This window comes from Leptinotarsa decemlineata, unplaced genomic scaffold (genome assembly GCF_025532065.1).
Source record: "Leptinotarsa decemlineata unplaced genomic scaffold, Ldec_3_MD MMD2_tig00000026_RagTag_RagTag, whole genome shotgun sequence".
Taxonomy (NCBI): domain Eukaryota; kingdom Metazoa; phylum Arthropoda; class Insecta; order Coleoptera; family Chrysomelidae; genus Leptinotarsa; species Leptinotarsa decemlineata.
Window position 1 is genome coordinate 4391144 of NW_027412539.1, and position 22634 is coordinate 4413777.

Below are 22634 nucleotides of genomic sequence, written 5' to 3' on the forward strand. Positions count from 1 at the left end.
AACTGTAATATAAAGATAAAGATATCAAGATCCGTTCACCGTGAGCAGATTACAAACATACTGTACGTAGTATCTATCCTGTCAGACTAGAAGATGGGCAGCTTGGCACTCAGTTGCAACTTTTATTAACAAAGTTGCGTATGTATTTTATCAGTTCGGACTTTCATAGTCTAATACAATATAAATTGATTTAAAATGCCTGAAAAAAATTAAAAAGATTAACCGAAAATAACAATTTTATTAAACAAAAACCAAAAAACTAATTACAAAGAAATAATATACAAGCAACAACCAAAAAAATTAAAAATTGAAATATTATTAAAAGCTGAAAATTACCAAAAATGAAAAATGAATGTTAAAAGATTCCAAACCAAATTATGTCACGACGTTTCGATTGTTAGTATCCACAATCGTCTTCGGGTGATACCTGGATTTATTCCTCCGAGATCTGACTATTTATTAGAGTGCTTTCACCTACTCCTTTTCCCCTCACTCCGCTTCATTGGTTTTAGCGGGAGATGACCGTTTGGCGTGAGTTAGTCGTTTTACTCTTGATTAGAGGTTTCCATATGTTACGTATCTCTACGCTAGCTTCTTAATTTTTTTCAGGGATTTCAAATCAATTTGTATTATATTAGACAATGGAAGTCCGAACTGATGAAATACACCACGAAACATTGTCAACCATCTTCAAACAAAGTTGCGTATTTTTTACGATTCTCTCGAAAGCAAATAGTTGCCTAGAAGTAGGTATTGAATGCGCAGTCGAAAAGCTGACCTTTTAACTTGCATGTAAAATTTATATCATCAAATTGTTAAATACTATATCACATCATGTTAAATAGGTCAATATTTTATGATGCTTACACTCATTTTTTTAAGTTGGATAGACAATGTTTATGGATACTTTTTTTAGTTACTTAGAATAAATGGAGTCAATATTTACAACGTTACCTTTGTTTGTGGAAAGGAATCTGAAGGGATCCCTTTCCCAACTGATAAGCCTTTGAAAATATCATTTGGATCACCAAACCTCGCGAAAGTAACCATTGTTGATAGCAGTTTATTTTATAGAACTTTATTACCTTTGAAATTTGCTTTTTGAAAGCTTAATGTTCAATAGTGTGTGCGTATAGACAATGTTTATAGATTCTTTTTGTATAGTTGGTTAGAATAAATGGAGTCAATATTTACAACGTAACCATTGTTTGTGGAAAGGGATCTAAAGGAATCCCTTTCCCAAGTAATAAGTCTTTGAAAATATTATTTGGATCACCAAACCTCGCGAAAGTAACCATTGTTGATCGTAGTTTGTTTTATGGAACTTTATTACCTTTGAAATTTACTTTTTGAAAGCCTAATGTTCGATAGTGTGTGTGTATAGACAATGTTTATAGATTCTTTTTGTAGTTGTTCAGAATAAATGGAGTCAATATTTACAACGTAACCATTGTTTGTAGAAAGGGATCTAACGGGATCCCTTTCCCAACTAATAAGTCTTTGAAAATATTATTTGGATCACCAGACCTCGCGAAAGTAACCATTGTTGATAGAAGTTTGTTTTATGGAACTTTATTACCTTTGAAATTTGCTTTTCGAAAGCCTAATGTTCAATAGTGTGTGCGTATAGACAATGTTTATAGATTCTTTTTGTATAGTTGCTTAGAATAAATGGAGTCAATATTTACAACGTAACCATTGTTTGTAGAAAGGGATCTAACGGGATCCCTTTCCCAAATAATAAGTCTTTGAAAATATTATTTGGATCACCAGACCTCGCGAAAGTAACCATTGTTGATAGCAGTTTGTTTTATGGAACTTTATTACCTTTGAAATTTGCTTTTCGAAAGCCTAATGTTCAATAGTGTGTGCGTATAGACAATGTTTATAGATTCTTTTTGTATAGTTGCTTAAAATAAATTGAGTCAATATTTACAACGTAACTATTGTTTGTGGAAAGGGATCTAAAGGAATCCCTTTCCCAAGTAATAAGTCTTTGAAAATTTTATTTGGATCACCAAACCTCGCGAAAGTAACCATTGTTGATAGCAGTTTGTTTTATGGAACTTTATTACCTTTGCTATATTATGTTTTCATTTTTATTTTTAATCAAATCAGGAAAAGTTATGAAGTCAATCACCTCATTCTCAGAGATGAATTTGATTGAAGCATGAGTGCAATTAAAAATTGCATTCACGCAAATTGCATTTTACAAACTCCATTATAGAAAAAAGTTAAAAGTTCAACACAGAAGAAAAAATGTGAACGAATAATTCACTTTAGACTTCTCAGTAAGAAACGAGAATAAGCCCCAAGTTTGGATAATTATTCTAGCTGTATGTGTTTCGATAGGTTTGTGATGATTACCGATCCTGAGTTCACGTAAGGTGTTAGATTATGTTAGGTCAGGTCAAAAATGAGTGGGTCTATCCAACCCGCACGCAACCCGCACGGGTTTATTGTAGCTCACATTTATTCACACACGATCGGTTTCCTAACGAAGCCGATTAGTTTATATTGTGGTGTTCTTTCAGATCAGATGATGAGAGTGCGGCTTTGTCAAACTCTGAAAATCTGATTCGGTCTGCAGCGGGCCAGGCACATAATAAGTGCTCCGTTGTTTCATCATTTTCCAAACAGAGGCTACACACACCGTCCTCCGACATATTATGATTCATACGGCAGTGTCCTGTGAGAAGACCTGTCAGACATCGTAGTTCATCCCTACTGTAGTTCAACAACTGTTTGGTATCAAGCTTCGAAGGGTGAATAAACGCTTTGGAGTGAGCCAATCCTGGAAGATTTTGCCAGAAGTCCATACATCTTCTTTCCATCCAGGTGTTCAATGTTTGTTTGGCAAAACCTAAAGCGATGTCAATGACAGGTTCTGGTTCTATAGAGTTACTTGCAGCGCCCTCCTCTGCGAGGGATTCAATAGCCTCATTGCCTTCCAGGCCAGTATAACCAGGAACCCAGACCAGAGACAATTTGTTAAGTCGTTTTTGGCAATTAGCCCCCAATTGAGACGTTGCTCGGTAGGAGCAAGAGCCTCCAACGCATCTTCACTGCTCGAGAATATTATATTTTTATTGACTTCACATAAGGTATACTCGATTATTAGTAAGAGTTCCAAATCATAATATACCAAAAAGAACATTATGCTGAACTAGTTCAGCAAACTTTCTTGAAAAGTGTGATTCTGCTTCAATAGTTTCTAGTTAATGTAATGGATCATTACTTTTTCTTTATGTATGTGACTGATATCAAATAACCTGTCCATTTTTTCGGATCGGAATAGCACTAAGGATCATTGAATAGATAATCTTTTAATGGATCCTCAAATACGTCCGAATGCCTTGTGAGAAATAATCACCATGCCAATGAGATTTTATCTGAAATAGACCAATAAAACGATCTTTGTATACTTTTAAGCCTGTGGGATCATAATTTTGAGACAAAGTCGGTGAGTTATCTTTTTCTTACACTGAATTAATGTTGTTAGTTCCTGTTTCTTCTGAGAGTCGTATTCATTGTTGTCAATAGTATCTGTTGATTTCATATGGAATCTTAATAAAAACTTTAAGATAATAAAAATATTATCATAATAATGAATTTTTTGGTTTTTGATTCAATATATTCACAAAATTAAATTGATATTCGATTTTGAAGTAGAGGGTGTAGATGGTAGTTGTTTTCTGAAAAGGAATTGATTTGTTGAAGTAATTTATTACTTCAGTTGCAACTTCAGATGTAATAAAATTCTAAAGTGATATTGAATTTCAATTTGAAAACTTTATTCTTCCAAAACAAAGAAAATTGGTTTCACCATATGAGGAGACTTTCTTTCAATTTTTGACTCCAAACGGCACACTTGTGCACGAAGTGAATATTTTTGGAGGTATATGTGTAAATAACTATTTATTCCAAATGATGGGCTGGTTCTGCACGAACATATAGATTGTTCACAGACGTTTCGGTCTACATTGAAACTTCATTTTCATTATTTTTATTGAATTGAGTAGTTTGAGCCCTGAGGATAAACTTGATGAATTTCGAAACATCGGTGGAAAAACCGTAAGATTTTTCCATTCCTTTGATTCTTCATCATACCGTGACACCATAGCCTAAATATTTCTGTTCTGTAGTCTATTGTTTCAAGACTCATTACTAATAAACATAATACTAGCAGTTAGAAAATTTCACTCTTGTCGAAAGTTTTTATGCGTCGCTGCGGTAAATTTTAAACATGTATGATTACTTTTTGAATATTCATATTTGAAAAATTGTTTCCATTAATTATAAATTTTAAGATGTAAATTAAACTTTAACCAGCTAGAGATTAATTAAAACAAAACTGGAGCACCTACATTATTAATTGTATGTAACATATCTTGATATCACTGTACTAGAAATCAGACAATGGCGTATTGTCGACAGTATTTTTATAGGATTCAACGGAATAAATAATGACAAAAATCTCACAATGGCAAACTGGAAAGTGATATTGTAAAAACTATTTGTTATCGTATTCTATATCTTATTATGGCCAAATTTTCTTGGCAACTTTCGATATGACTAAATTTTGTTCTGTGTTTTAATTTCTTTCCCAAAATGAAAAAAAAAACAGTAGAGTGCTTGAAGTAGGTGTCAATCACATAAATAATTAAGACGTACTTCACCTCATCTCCCATGTGTTTTTCAAAATCAAAGGGAACTGGTATTTTATTAAATAGAAGCGCTCAAAGCAAAAATGAACAGCCAAGGTATTAGCACCAAGTCTAGGGAATGATCACATAATCAAAAATTAGGATTGTTATTTATTTTTCAAAAAAAAATTCAACTATTACATTGTTTTTCATTTTGTACAGATATATTTTTTAAAGAAAAGATACCTCATTTTCTAATTTGTTAATGATGATGATGATGACGATTATTATATTGAGTCAATCGACAAGTGGGTTTTTTATGGAGCTTTATATAATCACTGCTGGAAAATCATTAAGTCGTTCTTAAAGTAATGACCAACGGGTTTTTCTACCACTGAAGTTGCAAATAAAGCACCAGCACAGCAAATGAAGCACAGTACACTCTCATTAGGGCAGGGAAGATGATTAGTATTGTTGTTACTGAGATTTATTGAATTGCTGGTAATGAAAGGTGAATATGTTCTCCTTGGTTTCTTCATTGCAGTGATAAAGCGGAAAATCTACTGTGATATATTTTTTGAAAATGAAGTTTGTGAAAATCATATCGTAAGGTGTAGTAACTATGGATCTTCGTCAAGTAACGGCTTAATCAATCAAAAAAACAAAATGTTTTCTTTGCAAATGCGAACTTCAAACGCTCTAATAACGCTATACATATAATATTCACTGTTGATGGTATTTCCCTTCTCGATATAGTCGGAATACACCACGCACATTCCAAAATACCGAGGCCGTAACCTTTCCAGCCGATTGCTGTTAATGCGCTTTGGACGAGCTTCACCAGATACTTAGATAACGATCGTTTTAATTCCGAAGTGATGTGATGGATCCATGTTTCATGGATTGTCATATATCTCCGCAAAATCTTCGGTTTGGTATGTTTAAACATGGGCAAACACTGCTCAGAATCATCAAGAAGTTCTTGTTTTTGTTCAGCAATGGCTCGCGCGGTACCCACTTTGAACAGAGCTTTCTCATCTCATGCAATATAAAGCCAACACGTTTTTTTGATATCCTTACAACGTCAGCTAACTCAGGCAACTTCAGTTTTCAATCATTCAAAACGATTTTATGGATTTTGTTTATTGTTTTCTGTGCTCTGTATCATCGGTGTCTCCACGACCACGTTTGAAGTCAGCAAACCAACGTTATTGTTGTTTCTGATGGAACGGAATCCTTATAATAATACCCCCCAATGCCGCGTCTTTTCTTTGCCCCTCTCCCCCATTTTGCACCTAACATGAAAACCAAAAAACGCATGTAACATATTTTGAAATGTCATAGCTGAATACTCTGAATACCCCCATTGCCCCATTCTCAAACGTTTCTCAGTGGAATCGCACGTTAAAACGTTAAGCCCCCGTTAAACTGGCATGTTTTTGTAAATGACGTATTTTTAGACATCCTTCACACGTTGACGAATCACACGTTAAAACGATAGAGCCCCGTTAGACTGTCACGTTTTTTAAATGACGTATTTTGAAACACCCTGTATACCTTGAAGAATCGCACGTTAAAACGATAGAGCCCCGTTGAACTGCCATGTTTTTTCTTAAATGACGTATTTTGATACACCATGTACACATTGACGTCATGTTTTTTTCTTAAATGAAGTGTCACTCTGTAAACCTCGATGGCAGCTAAGTTTTTTCTATCACGTAGGCAGTCATGTTTTTTTTTAACGCTGGTAGACATGTTTTTTCTTTTTTCCGATTTTTCATTCATCATTATTATAATACCGTTATTTTTATAATTCAAAAGCGGTGCTATCTCTCAGTTGAAGCTCCATCCTTCTATGCATCGATCACTTTGCACACGTCTCTTTCCCACTTACTAACGTAGCGACGTCCCCTAAGGGATACGTCACAGCCATTGCTTCGCTTGAACGGTATTTTTTTCTCATCAAGAAGCAGTGTAAAAGTGAAACGAGAAATTGTTTTCTGTTTAAAAAAAATATGTTTTTCCGTTAATCAGCTGCCGCCCCCATACGAACGACAACTCTCAGAAGTTGAGAAACTTGTGCGAGCTAAGGACTAACGAGGTCTTACCTTTTAATGTGTGATTCCTAACACGGTTTTCGAACCATTGTTCGAAAATAACAAAAGTAGTGTCATTATCAGCACATTAACTCACAAACTTATGATTTTAATACCATGAAATTTCAGTTGCTTTCTTTTAAAGGTTAGTACTAAAGCCCTGTTTCCTAGCGACGCATTTTCCGCGTCGAGTGTGACGTGTTACGCTCAGCTTAATACGTCGTCTACTCCTCCATAGGGATCCAATAGGACTGTTTTCCTAAAGAGCGCAACACGTTCCACGCCGACATGATGCGCTCAACGTATTAGGCCGAACGGTACTTTTTTCTCATCAAGAAGCAATGTAAAATTAAAACGAGAAATTGTTTTTGAACCATTGTTCGAAAATAACAGAAGTAGTGTCATCATCAGCACATTAACTCACAAACTTATGATTATAATATACCATGAAATTTCAGTTGCTTTCTTTTAAAGGTTAGTACTAAAGCCCTGTTTTCCTAGCGACGCATTTTCTGCGTCGCGTGCGATTTGTTACGCTCAGCTTAATACGTCGCCTACTCCTCCATAGGGATCCAATAGGACTGTTTTCCTAAAGAGCGCATCACGTTCCACGCCGACATGATGCGCGTTCAATGTGTTAGACCGACTGCTTCGAGAGGAGTCTATTCGGTTTTACGCTGCGCAATATGGTCAGGTTTTGTCTGAGAACGTTTGTTTTGTTCAGTGTTATTAGTGACTTCCTGATGATGACGGAGCCATGCTTCCAATCAGTGGAAAAACCCCAATGCTCACAAAACTTCTTGCTTTTTTCTTCCTATTCTATGTGTTAGAAGGGGGCAAACAAGAGACAAACTTTTTTTGTAGCACCGCCAACACCTTAGGTACTATAATGCTTTTAGTAGACGGCGATATGCGGTATCCAAAAGCCAGTAACCTCTACAACGTCTGGCTATCAGTGGTATCATCAGTACCACATCGTCAGCGGCCATGGAGATCCTTCTAGATCTACCTCCTCTCCACATTTTTCTGGAAAGAGAGGCTAGATGGACTGCATACAGACTTGTGCACATTACCAATTGCACAAATCAATTCAATGCAGAGTGCAACAGACTGTTGGTTGACATTGGAAGTCACGTCATTCTGGAAATGACCTCTGACTTTATGCCTGCAACTGTCAACTACGAACTGCCTTATAAAGTACTGTTCCCGAGTAGAGAGGACTGGATCCTCCGTGAGAAGGAAATATTGAGAGCAGATAATTGTTGGTTCACAGATGGATCAAAAACACCTTCCGGTTCTGGTGCAGGGGTTTTCAGTCGCAGACCCAGGACAGATATATCAATCTGCCTAGGAACCTATGCGACTGTCTTTCAAGCGGAAATTCACGCTATTGAATTGTGTGCGGAGAGATTGTAAGAATCCAATCTCGTACACAAGTCAATAAAAATATTCTCGGACAGTCAAGCGGCGTTGGAAGCTCTTGGCTCCTACCGAGCAACGTCTAAATTGGTAGCAAATTGCCAAAAACGACTCTCCTCGATAGGAAGACTTAATGGATTGTCTCTGGTCTGGACTCCTGATCATACTGGCCTGGAAGGGAATGAGGCTGCTGATTCCCTTGCAAAGGAGGGTACTGCAAGCAGCTTCATCGAACCACAACCTGTCATTGGCATCGCTTTAGGCTTTGCCAAAGATTGAACACCTGGACGGCAAGAAGACTTATGGACTTCTGGCAGAATCTTCCAGGATTGGCTCACTCCAAGGCGTTTATTCACCCTCTGAGGCTTGATACCAAACAGTTGTTGGAGTACAGTAGGGATGAACTACGATGTCTAAGAGGCATTCTTACAGGTCACTGTCGTCTGAACCATCATATGCAGAGACTCGGACTGTCGGAAGACAGTGTGTTGCCTCTGTTTGAAAAAATGATGAAACAGCAGAGCACATACTTTGTGCCTGCCCTGCTGGGTACCGAATCAGATTTTCAGAGATCGGCAGTGACGTACTTTTACCATCTAACCTGAAAGACCACCCTCCACACAAACTAATCGGCTTCGTTAAGAAGCTGGGTTCATTTGGTCGAGTGTGAATAGATGTGAGCCACAATAAACCTTTGCGAGTTGCGGTCGAGGGTCTATTCGACCCTCAAGGGTTAGTGAGTGGGTCGAATAGACCCACTCACTTTGGACCTAACCTAACCCAACTTCTACGACTCTCCCGTGGTCGTCAGAAACAGTAAACAAAATCAATTATAAGTTGCTATAAGTGCCGTGTTCAAATAGAGTTTGAACCATCATTCAACCATTACATTTTATATAATTATGCTTTTTTCCGGAGCCTTCGGAGTCTTGTTCTGTGTGTTACAGGCGGTAAGGGCAAGACACGGAGAAGTGTCAGAGACCCTCACAGAAGGGGAAAAAATAAGAAAAAGGCTCCATAGGAAGTTTCAATAAAAAAATAAGACAATTTAATGGGAACTTTCGTAATTTTTGGATGAAGTGGAAGATGAACGGGAGAGTTCCACGAACGTTTTACCCGCACCAAAAAAATCAACAGCCATCAGCCAGAAGTGATTGATAAAAGTGCTCCAAAGCAAAATGATTTTTCCGATTTTTATAAAATTCTCTTATTTCTTTTTCAAATTTTGCGTGTTTCCAGAAAATATGCCCCTCCTCTTCATCATTTTTCATTTGTTTAAGAATAATCATTGCAATCTGTTTTTTTTCTTCTTTGGATTCGTTTCATAATGACACATCGATACACTGTCCGTTGTCCGTCAGTACGTCAACTGAACAGAGAAACACGCTTCGCTTTGGAAAACATTAAAACGCCACGTGATGAGTTTTGCGCCCCTGCCGACGCGATTGGAACGAATCCGGTTCCTGCTACGCGAAAAACACGTCGTTAGGAAAACATATACCTAAACTGAGGAAGCGGTAAATGCAATAAAACTAGTGCCATCTGTGTGTTAGACTCGAGACTTTTCAGCACATCTGCATAAAATTCTTTATTGAAATTTTTATTTTTTCATAATGTATCTGTGAAGTCTATTTCAATACACAAAATAAACTATATTCACTTGAAATTATAAATTCCTCTAGACAACACAATAGTTTTTTCCTTCACGACGCTACTGTCTTTAAATTAGTAAATAAAAAAATATCTTGCCGTTACTGGTAAAGCAGCTGTCAATACAGATTTATAGATGTCAAGAGTTGTTGAACAAATTGTTTTATTATTGCCAATTTATTGTCCAGTCGATGAATCAATTATCCGGATGATATATTGTATATTTATAGCATCACCGATTATAAAGCTCTACCATCTGGGTGGGTTGTTAGAGTGGCTATTCCCTAAAGATGGTCCCACAAATTTCTATTAAAAATGTGTTGTCAGAGAAAAGAAAAATTATTATTTCGTATACAGAGTGAACGTGATACCGGCCAGAAAATTTCAATCACAATTTTAAAGAATCACTTTTGAGGAAATTTTCTGTCACACTAAAACATTAATCTCTCTCTCTCTCTCTCTCTTTCTTCTTTAAGAAATTATTGTGCTTTTCTGTAAACACTCATACATTCAAACTAAAAATGTTCAACTGCAGTGACTTTACTATGGCTCAGGCTAATTGGGAGCAAGAAGATAACTGAAATTAAAGGTGAAATTAGAACCTCTGCAGTAGAAATTATCTAAACCATTACTATTTCCACAAAAAAGAAACGCAACACTCTTATCGACGCGGGTTTCTCTAACCAAGTTTTCTTCGTCAGGATTTGAGCTTTACTGACTTGGAAGATAGTTGGATGATGATTGAAGTTCATTCTTGATTTATATAGTTGAAAATTACAGCCACAAATTTACAACAACAGCAATAATTTTTACAATTTTTCATTATAATATGATATAATGTGGTAATGCCCATTTGGATGAACTATGCTTCAACTTAGAAGAAGTGAATATATATAATAATAACAAAGGTGCAATCATTAAACAAAAATATGGTCAAGTATATTATATAATCATAAAAAAAGCGATTTATTTGCAACAGGAGTGAGTACTCAGTTACAGGAAATGCTATTATTACAAAGTATATATGAAATAAATATAAAAATAATGGAATATAGAAATGTATAAAAGTAAATGCTTAAACAAAGTATATATAAAATATTCGTATAAGTAGAATTTCAAAAGAGGAATGAAAAATTGAATATATACACGTAAAGTTACAAATCATGCAACGTAGCAGTACTGGCACAAATGTTATTTATGGTATTATTAAAGGTGATTGTGGATACAAGATACCAAGGCGTTCAGAGAGTCGAAATGAATATCGCAGTGTTCAGATTTTATTGAAGCTACTGCACATAAAATTCAATGGTGATCGTAGCATAACCTTTGTGCGTGATGCTTCGCAATAGAATTTCAGATTGTGTCGACCTTCACTTCTTGGTACTAAGAAATTGATCTCGAGTAAAAGAACCGTACTATCAATATTGTTGTTTAGTGATTTATGCAGGAATTTTATACCAAGGATAACTCTCCTATTTTTCAAAGATGTCATATCAAATCGTGCCAACAAAATGTTATGATCGATTCCTTTCGTGGGATATTGACCATCAACTTTTAGACATAAGTATTTTAGCAACTTCCTTTGCACGCTCTCAATTGCCATAACACAGAGCCATACTCTAACTTAGATCTGGCATATGCAAAATATAGCAATTTTAAGATGGCAATACTTTTGAAGTTTTTGCCATTTCTGAAAATGAATCCAAGCATCCTATTTGCATCAGCGGTCATATTCCTTATATGTGTTTTAAATGTTAATTTACTGTCTTATGTTATACCAAGATCTTTTATCTCATGTACTCGGTTGATTGTAGTTTTGTTGATTGAATAATCGTACTTTAAAGTTCGCTTTTTTATTGTAAATGATATTATTTTACATTATTTTACATCAGTTGTAGACGATTATTATTACACCAAAGTTTGATTACATCTAATTCATGTTGTACACGTTGGCAGTCAGTAATGTCGTCAATTTCATGATATAGTTTCAGGTCATCTGCAAATAGTAGGCCAGGCATAAAAAAATGTAGTGGCAATACACTGACATTTGAATGTTACAATGCAAAATTGATCTTAACATCACCGAACTCACTTTTTGGGAACCAAATTTTACAGCAGTGTGAAAAAAAAAACTGAAAGATCCCAACGCGCTAACTAGTGTCGTGCTAGTAAAATGTTGGTCGGTAGCCTGGCGGTTCGACGTGGGTGCTTTGTTCACTCAGTCAATCGGCCGATGTGTGAGTCGATGGTTCAAGCCGCAGGCTGAACGCTCGATTTTCACTTGCTATCGTTCAACCCGTGTTACGAATCACACGTTAAAAGGTAAGACCTCGTTAGTCCTTAGCTCGCACAAGTTTCGACTTCTGAAGGTTGTCGTTCGTAGGGGTGCGATAGCTGGTTAACGGGAAAAATATATTTTCAAATATGTCTCAGAACTACAAGCACAAACATATTTATTATTTATTCAGATAGGTATATAAAAACCATTCCTACTGGGAGTAATATTGCTTTGTGAATTGGCGACTCCGATTGGAAAACTCCAAGAAAAAAGATGATATCACTAACTTACGTGAAAATGCTGGTAGAAATGTTTTTCTGTTAAAAAATAACTTTCCAACTGGAGAATTATATGAGAAAACAAACTTATTTCTGAATTGAATCTAATACCGATGTTAATAAAAAATTTCACTATTCGTTATTACTCAAAATAGAACGTATCACAAACAAACAAATGAACAAATGATCCACGAACAATAAGAGTAAAAAAACTAAACGAAAAAAAATTCAATGTGTCATCGAAGTATTCATTCTGTTGGTCTGATAATTTTAAATGTGATAAGGTACCAGTAGCTCTCGGTCCAGTATGACTTAAAATCAATGACTTCAGTGAAAATTCAACCAGAGTATAAACTTCATCAAATCGAACAAATTAAATGAAACCGTGTTGATGACCGCTGTCATACTTATGTAAATAAGAATAAGGAACAAATTCAAACAAAGAGTATCAAAACACAAACCTATTAATGACCTCAAACAAAAATACAATAACTACAAAAATAGCCTTACAAACCTTATAAAACTCAGAACAAAACTTCGTATAAAGTCAATCAGAATAGCTAAATAAAATACTAATATACCAAATAATGTACTCTTTACTACCTACTAATAAATTATCCGTGTAGGTTTATGAGAAATAAAATTAAATTATAAGAAAGTATACCACGCCGCCCATGCCACACAAAGAAACTGCCGACGTTCGGTAACTATTTAGTTTTTATACCATTTGAATTAACTACGTATATACAATAGGTACTCATTACTATAGGTACTTTTTACATTGAATATAGCAGAAAACATGGGGTCTTATTAACGAAGTAATGAAACAATATAATATAAAGAACAAATAATAAAAAATATCATAGCAGAAATCTTCAATGACTTTTTATCATTGTCTAAGAAAATTGTTATGTAGGTATAGTCGAAGTAACCGATATAATAATCTTAAAGGTGTCGGCGAAGTCAAAGGCCAAAAAAAACCAACACAAAGAACTAATGCCGGTAGGAATTAGTCCACGTGGACTGAAGAATTGGCGGTTCGTATTGGATAATTTTTACTAACCGAGTTTTATGATTGGCTTAAGAGTCATAAAATTAAATTTGAAGTCATATTACGGTGACCAACAGAATGCAGCGATGAGTACCGCGTTGTGTGTGTTATTAAAGGGGCACTGCTGGAAGGTAGGGGGCACTATATCTTTTACTTGAACTATACATAGTTGTTCGTTAGTTATTTCTGAATTTGAAGTGTTCTCAAGTCCATTTGATAAAAAAAATAGAAGTCCTTTTCAGTGAATTGAAAATTGATTGCATAATAAAGAAAATAATTGAGACCTCTCAAATACCAAGCTCTGTTCACATATCCGGGATAAAAATTAATTAACGAACCATTGTCTATATTATATATCATTCCTGAATAATTTAGGAAAAATATTTGGAAACTGCTTGAATAATCGACTGAAAAAGTTCATAGATGAGCATATACCTTTCATCCAACCAATTTGAATTTTGGAAAACAAGTAGAGGATAATATTATCACATTCTGGTAAATATTAGACCCACAAAAACCATCCGAAATGTGTTAGAATTTAGAATCAAGATCGGAAATGTGCTCATCTCAGTTTGCATATTTCGGAAATATGTATACTTGTTTGATAATTACCACTATCTACAAGGCATTTCCCTTTTTTTTCAGGTAAAGGAATGACCGAGGTGGGTATAGTTCGGGGTAGCCCGGACTCGGACTGCAACAGCAACCACCATGGATCGGCCAGTTACCTCAGCAACACTTCCTCTCAAGACATCGACTTCATCCAGGACAACTCTGACTATCAGTGGTTTCTCGATTATGGGTAAGAAAACTGTTCATTTCAAAGTTGCTATTATATTTTTGTCGTCGAAGAGACTCTGCCGGTCCTGTCACTCTTCACATTGTGACATGAATCATCATTAGACGCAATGAGTGAAGGTGTATTTTTCGGCATTTTTCAGGTTAGGATTTCTGTTATAGTGCGACAAGCTGATACAATTGTGAAGTTCGAAATTGAGGAGACCAAGGATTGAACCTGGCAGACTTACTCTGGCAAGGTGACTTCATGACAAATGTTTTGGTTGGTTTCCAGGTTTTGCCGTGATCTTTGGTTATAATCTCCAACTGTTTCAACTGCAACTGCAGCAGTCATCTTCAGTGACGTGGTCGAAGTACTCTTTTTGGCGTGTCAGTTTCAGTTGATACGTCAAGAAGAGTACTTCGACCACGCCACCGAAGATGACTGCCGCAGTTGCAGTTGAAACGTTTGGAAATTATAATGGGATCATTCAGGCTAATTTAGTTTTTTATTGAAAATTATATATTATAAAAGTAAATCATCTCATAAGTATCCCACAAAATTTTCCGGTTCATATGTCAATTAACAACTGAGCAAGAGCAATTGAAAATGTGAGATCGCCCGCGGTACATCTTGACGTCACACCAGGCAAACGAGCTTCGAACGGTGGCAACCGGGCCTATAGTTGGAGATTATGAATCGCTGCTATCGTCAATTCAATTTTATTTTCTTCAAAGTAATATATATATATATATATATATATATATATATATATATATATATCAATTCTGGGTAACTGGCATTTTTGAGACAAAAGTTCTATAATCCTTGGGATTCCAAAACATAATTTCGGATTTTTCTCTATGGCGTAAGTAGATCTTCGCTCAATATTGTTTTTCGAATTCCAGTTTTCAACTAATATTCCAGACAAAGTAGAATATGATGATGTATCAACAGAAGTCATATCTGATATACTCAAACTCTCACTGACCTCGGGTGAAGTTAGTAGGTAGTGATTTTTTCCAATATTTCTGTATTTTCTATTTCTTTAGAACGATTTCTTTTTCGGTGGTATATAATATTTACGGTCTGTTTAGCTTTTGATCTTCGAAAAACCTGTTTATTAACTTGAATTCCAACATCAAAGGTCTTTTCCTGTGTACCTGCTTCATCACACATGATTTGATTTTCAGCGATATCTTCATTAGGTACAAGTATTCAACAAAATTTGTTTTTTCTTTTTTTGAACAAACGGTGGAGCTTTGGATGTAAGGGCCGTCGGTCTATCAATCTGGCAATCAAATATATGCGGAATCACGCCTGGTTTCAATATAATTTTTTCCACTTTCATAGTTTTGATATACATGTGATTTTCTAAGTCTGTTTCAACCTAAAATTCAAAGTAGTGCTCAGAGTAAAGTATAATTGTTTTTATTAATCATTATCATTCATACTTACATTAAAATGATCTTTGCAACAAAAATGCATCCCCTTGGCAGATACAAAGTCGGCCCTCCGCATAGAGCGCTACCATAACTTTCGTAACAGTAAAATCAAACTTTCGTCTGGTGCAGTTATAGAAGAATTCTTGCATTTAGGAATGATGCAATACTTGCTCGTAACGTCATTTTTATCACTATTCATATTCACGCAGTTGACACACTACAGTAAACAACACACAACTTGCTTTCTACGGCTTTAGCACACGTATTCCGCTTATCTGCCAGCACTCCCTTGTCGCCGGGTTGACTGATGTGACGTCAGCTTGACCACGCCCCCGTTTCGGTGAACGCCACATTCAACAATTAATTTGAGGAGGAAGATAAAGAGTGAAAGTTCTGATTTTTTGCAGATGTACTATTTGAAACATAAACTTTCAAATTATTAAATAAAAAAGAATTGTTAAATGAGCCCATTAAAGAAGATCACGGAAAAACCCGGAAACCAACCAAAACTTTGACGCCAGCCGTGAAAGCCTCATTTCCTATATCCATGAATAATATCGAAATTTGCTTACTTTTGGTCGAGGGGAACATCAGACTTATAAGCTTGTTTGATCCTGTGAGGTCATTCAGCCTGATAAATCATTCTTTACAATGGATTCAATATTTCCCTAACACACGACCAGAACCTGTGTCTTGCCAATTCCGTAAGAGTACCTACTAAAGGTGGCAATGCCCCTACGACCGCGGTATTCCGATAATGGTATCAAGCGCCTTGCAACTCTTGAGCCTACCCTACCTGAGAAAAACGAAAATTAAAAGTTGTATAAAATCTCATGCATTGATTTCTGATGCTATGGGTCTTTTGGTGGGTGGAATCCAACTTGGTTACCTCTAATTGAATAGAACTGGTCGATACTTGACGAACATCCATATTTAAACTAATTAATACAATATTTATTTAACGGTTTTCACTATAAAGGGTTTTACAAAAACCACGTCTTCAAGTATATGCTTGAGAAAGCTATTGTATAGCGAAACACGTATCGCGGTTTTTGTAGAACCCTTTATAGTGAAAATCGTACAATAAATTGTATTAATTAGTTTTTTTTGGTGACCTCTTTCAGTGTCGAACACTTAACAGATTTCTTTAGCCATCGTCTTGACTTCACACACTCCATCCAATGCCGTTTTGTTATGTAGACACTCTAAAGTTGAGAACTCATAGCCTCTTTGTTCACCACTTATCTGTTCTCAAGGAAAGTAGAACCGTCAATTGGGCAATTTGGGCTGCGTCATAGTCTTATAAAGATGCATCATCTTCACGTCGCGAAATGGTACAGCTCTTTTCATGTCCATTTCACTACTCTAAAGTTACTATTGTTACTATTAATGGACATATACTTTTCTTCACAATAATTTTTTTAGCAGTGCTCATTGTCAATTAAGTTATTTCAAAAATAGTGATAGTTTTGTTATTGTCCTCCTAGTAAATTTCTATTTTTTCCCAAATCCCAAATTTTCGTTACGAGTAATGTGGAAGATATCAACAACGGAACTATTTTATTCTAATCTTTTTGATATCCTGAAATATCGGTGTGGTCCTTGCTTGTTCTATCCATTTTGGCCTGTTTGGGATGACCACAGTAATCAATCCATATCCACCATGACATACTCATATGAGCTGACTGGAACATAAAACAGGTCTAAAATGGAAACTCTAATTATTTGCAATTATCTACAGATTTTGCCTCGTGGGGCTATTCACATCAAGCCAAATCAATTGAGCACTTCGAGTAAAAGTATTTATAGAAGAGTAGTGAATCCTCAACCTTGCTTCGATTTTGAAATTTGTATAATTCCTGTCACATGGGCACCTAATTTCAGACTATCCACATTCTCCAGACTCTTTCATTTCTTTTTCATTCCAAAAATCACGTTATTTTAAGTTGAACATTACATATTGATTTGTATGTATGTTTTATGGCGATATTAACGTAGAAGTTCTAAACCAGGTCTTAGTGACAACGTATCTATATCAGTACCCCACGACAATGGATGATTTTGCGTTTTTTCCAAGACGCTAAGAGCGGTACTAGAAGGCCTTATAAGATGGTTTGGAAATGTTTGTTTCATAGTATGCTTTAACACAGTAGTTGTTTTCACCTCTGTCAAAGGTTTTGTACTTTATCTTCGCCTTCCTTTTCTTTTGAGATATTAATGAACCAATGACTTTGCTAGGATGAATCACATTCCTCTTCTTCCTGCAGATATTCCATAATAGGTGCTATGACTAATTCATCGTCAACATTTGGTCGAGCACTGCTATTATTTGTGATGCACTGTTTGGAAACTTCAGTGTAGTAATTTATATTACTGGAGTTTTTTCCCAACACCAAACCGTTATTTTTAACACCTCGATACGTGTTTCAATCACTAAGTAATCATCTTCAAGAGGAAGATTAAAAAGTTTAATCTTCCTCTTGAAGATTATCACTTGGTAATCAAAACACGTGTCGAGGTGTTGAAAATAACGGTTTGGTGTTGGGATTAAAGTCCAGTAATATTAACTTTTTTAAGGGACAAAACAGAAACACTACAAGAAAATCCTTAAGACGCTCTCAGTGCCTGTGTGACAGTAGTCTCAGATTGGATTTGAATTGCTGGAGATTAACTCCATTTGAAAAAATGTTCTCAGGGCGTTTATTCCACATAAACACCGTTCTCCAAAACGATGAGCAGTCAGAGTCCAACCTTTCTTCGATGTTTTCAGACTATCAAGGTTGCAAGTGATATTCGCGTCTCCAATCAGGCGGATGGCTCTTTTCTGGATATTGTGTTTGGGGGCGGAGCTCCATACATCAGAATGATACTCCAAAGAAGGTCTGATCTGAGCTTTATGAAGCATCAAAAGTTGCTGAAGTGTGTACAGTTTTCTGGTTTGGAACAGTGTTTCAAGCTTTTGAGAAGCAGTCTTTACGATTCCAGCGTGTCCATTTTGAAGCCACACACGGTCAAATTTGTGTTATTCCAAAAATGGGTGACATACGATAGAAGGTGCCATTAGAAAGTTGATCTTTGTTTCCGAAAGCCATATTGATGATCGCTCAAGATATTGATGCCTTCCAAATATTTGAGCATATGGTGGTTTACGGCTTTCTCCATGATTTTTAATATCACTGATAGCAAAGCAGTTGTTTGGAAGATTTTTCTTTTCCTTTTTGCTATTATTGATTACTGTCACCTTAATTGATAATATTATTATTAATTCATCTCCTTTGATGTAGGCAATGTAGGAAAACTCAACGTTGAAAAACTCAGATAGAAAAGAAGTAAAATAATTTCTACAAATATGGTTCTGTCATATCGTCATGAAACTCATTTCAAACAATACAGTGACCTTGTGGTTTTGTCAACTTTTTTCTCATTTGAATTCGTCCACGTTGATCCTACTTATTATTATGTTATGATTGGTTTCAATACAGTTCAATAAACTCAGAAATATTTATCACTCCTGAAATAACTCTAACAACTCGTTTCGTGAGTCTTCTGAATTCATATCTTACCGGAACTAGAATTTTTTCTGAGCAAGATTATAATGACAGACATTCGCGAAATTCACAAGTGAAATGGAGATTTGCTGGACCCAGTACAGTTTTCCTAGTTGATTTTTGTCTGTAGAATTATTCAGAAGTCTTGCGTGTTGTTGTGTAATCGAATTTGAAGCCGATACTGAAAAGTAGCTATGGTAACCGCACAATGAGATAGTAATCGGAACTTCAGTCGTGATAGCAATGTGCTGCTACACGGTAAGTTTTCTCTGTTGTACGATGAATGGTATTCAAGAGGTGTCATTGTATATCAATTGTTATTTTTTCTACTCAGAGAAGGAAAGTGAAACTTTTTGTGAACCTAATTATCTATTAAGGATTTTCATTGATGATGTGCCATTATGCAAAACAAATGAAACTAATTTCTCAGTCACAATGTTGGAAAAATACATCAACAGAAGAAAAATCACTATTCCCAATTTGACAAAATTTATATTGAATGAATCGGAGAGGTTATTGTATAAAAGTGTATAATTATGAAATTATTGCAAAGCGCTTTCGTCTTTCGTCATCATCAGTGCTCATCTGAAAGTAAGTGATCTAAATGAAAGGAAAGTTTTGTGAAAATTAAATTTGCAAAAAATTTTTTAAGAGGTTATGAAATTTGGAAAATTGTTTTTGATTACTTACTTGTCAGGCAACAGGAAGTATCAAAAGTACATGGCACATTTGTAATATTTGACTTATATAAAACAAAATAGGCTGATAGTCAAGAAAATACATTTTTGGATTGAGGCCATGTGGTTTAGTCAAAATATTATATGAAAGAAGGGCAACTTTGGACAAGATATGTCAAGTGTCATATTAAAAATAGTGGTACCAACTTAAGGAGTGATGTATTATGGATTTAAAATAATTATTTTGTGGAGAAGCCACTCTAGAATGAAGAATTTTAGTAAAATTTAATTAATTGAAAATTCATAATCCTTTTATGTAGGGGAAGGAAATCTCTGTTTAAGTTTACTTGGGTATTCAAGCAATGATCATTAATGGAAAGTTCTTTGAAAATCTCCAACTCTTTAAACAAGTCCAGTCTGAGGAAATTTTTACTATCTATTTTAAGTAATATTTTGGAATTTCTGTGAGGGCTAAAGTTATGATTGTGAAATTTAATGTGGTGGCCAAATGCAGATTTTTCAGTTTTTTTTTCAAATGTTCATTAAAGAGCATTAAAGAGAGGTCTACAGGTTCTACCAATGTAAGATGCAAAACAATCAGAGCAGTCAAGCTTATAGACTCCACTTCTGTGTAATTTGTTAATCTTGTCTTTGGAATTAACTAAAAAGTTGCTTAAGTTATTTTGAGAATAAAAAAAATGTTTGTGCCAGGTATGGTATTTTCTATAAATTTGGAAATAACAGTACACATATTTTGATCAAAATAAGGTAAAGAAAAATATTTCAATGAAGGTGAAGTAACCAAGGTCGAAGAGTTGAAGGCTAATCTTCTATCCGACCTGAGTTTAAATTTACTAATTTATTTGTGAATAATAGAAGGTTGTTGACAGTAATCTGTTGTAATGTATTCAATTCTGAATTAAAATTGGAGGGTGATAAAGGAATGTTCAACAATCTGTTGACATAGGATGAAATGAATTGAAGGGGATGGCATGATCAGTCTAGGTTGGTTTTCTGTAAATGGAGGAATCTAATTTGTTGTTGATTTTTGTTATAGTAAGATCTAAAAAGTTTATTATCTTTTTCTATTTCAAGGGTTAATTTGATTTTTGGATGTAACTCATTTAGGGACTCAAGAATGTCATGTGTCAAATTAGAGTTGCCATCTTTGAAAACCAGGCATTCATCAACATATCTGTACCAGCTGAGAATCTTATCAATTTTATTAATGATGAAGGAATTTTCTAAATTTTCCATGAAAATGTCGGCTAGGAAAGGTGAAGGGGGGTTACCCATTGCTAGGCCTTCAGGTTGACTGCAAAAATTTATTGTTGAAAACAAAAAAAATTTGGGAAATGCAAAATTTAAGTAAAGTTAATATATCTGTTTTAGTATAGTCAGATGTTATGTGTTTTGAAAGCAAGTTAGAAACTAAAGGTAGGTTTTGAGATTTAGGAACATATGTGAAAAGGTTGCTTACATCAAAGGATATCATGAGGGTATTAGTATTAGGTTGAAAGTTTAGAATTTTAGTAATTGAATCTAAAGTGTTACTTACTGAATTGGCAGGTTTGTAGTTGGTTACGTTTTTTATCACTTGTAAGACAAATATTGACAGAATAAAGACAGGAGTATTGTAAAAGCTTACCACTGGTCTGATTGAAGTACCATCTTTGTGTATCTGCGGGATACCGTATAATCTTGGTATTTGTGGATTGCTTGGAATTAAATTGTAAGTTTTATTGAATTCAAAGAAAAGGTTTTCACAAGTTTTTATGTAGCTTCTAGTTTTTGAGATGAATTTATTAGGAGGATTTAAATGTAGAGAAGTGAAATTGTTGGAGCTCAAAAAGTCTTTTTTGACATAGTCAGTTTCATCAAGAGTTACAAGGCAATTGCCTTCGTCAGCTTTAGTTAATATGAGATTTTAATTGGATTTTTTTTAATAATTTATGTAAAGAAATATTCAAATTCCTATGATTAGACTTGTTCAAGTAGCGTGGAATGTCCTTGAGAGAACGTTGATATTTAGTAATAGTAAACTGACAGAAATTTCTAATTTTCTGTTTAATTTTATTATTTTTTGAAAGATTGTCAATGAAGACATCTAATTCAATAGAAAAGGAAGTGAGTTCTTCTTTAGACCGGTCTGAATTCAAGGAGAATTTAAGATCTAAAGATAGAAGAGCTATCTCGTCATCATTGAAAAAAGCACTTGAAAGATTCTTAATACGAAATTTGAATTCAAAAAACTTTTCGACTGAAGGTTGAGAGTTAAGTTGGTTCCTAGTGAGAATGAGGGAGTTAAGCTTCTTCCTTACTTTTTTGAATTATAAATACTGAGGTGAGGTGTTCGGGTGACTTGGCATATTAGTTTCCACCATGGGGGTAGAGGTGGGGGTTTGGTTTTTTATTATAAATCAAATATGATTTTGAAAAATATAATAATGAATTGTACAAGTAGTTTGATTGAACCGCTCTAGGTGGGCTTCAAAATCAAAAATAAAATTATTGGAATTGGAGGAGTCCTCACACACGAGTCTGGGACAGCATCACTACTATTGAAAACTCACTTACCTTAGTATGGCCTACTGTTGATGAGATTATAATGACAGGATAAATTTGAATTTTTTGAATATCAGTAATAAAAACACAGTTGATTTTATTAGTTTCCCAGAAGCTTATAATCTCACCATAATAAATGATGAACCAACCCGAGTAACAAGCACAAGCAGCACACCGATTGACATAATCGCCGTGTCTAATAC

General features: G+C 35.1%; 1 protein-coding gene across 6 annotated transcripts in view; it reads left to right on the plus strand.

The window, feature by feature from the left end:
• LOC111507980 (uncharacterized) overlaps nt 1-22634 on the plus strand; it is a 243898-nt gene that overhangs the window by 165604 nt on the left and 55660 nt on the right. For all 6 annotated transcript variants that reach the window (XM_074171628.1, XM_023163405.2, XM_074171627.1 and 3 more), the window contains one exon: nt 14064-14220. In XM_074171628.1, the coding sequence (XP_074027729.1) occupies nt 14072-14220 (149 nt within the window). In that variant the 5' untranslated portion in view covers nt 14064-14071. The remainder of the gene's footprint in view (nt 1-14063; nt 14221-22634) is intronic.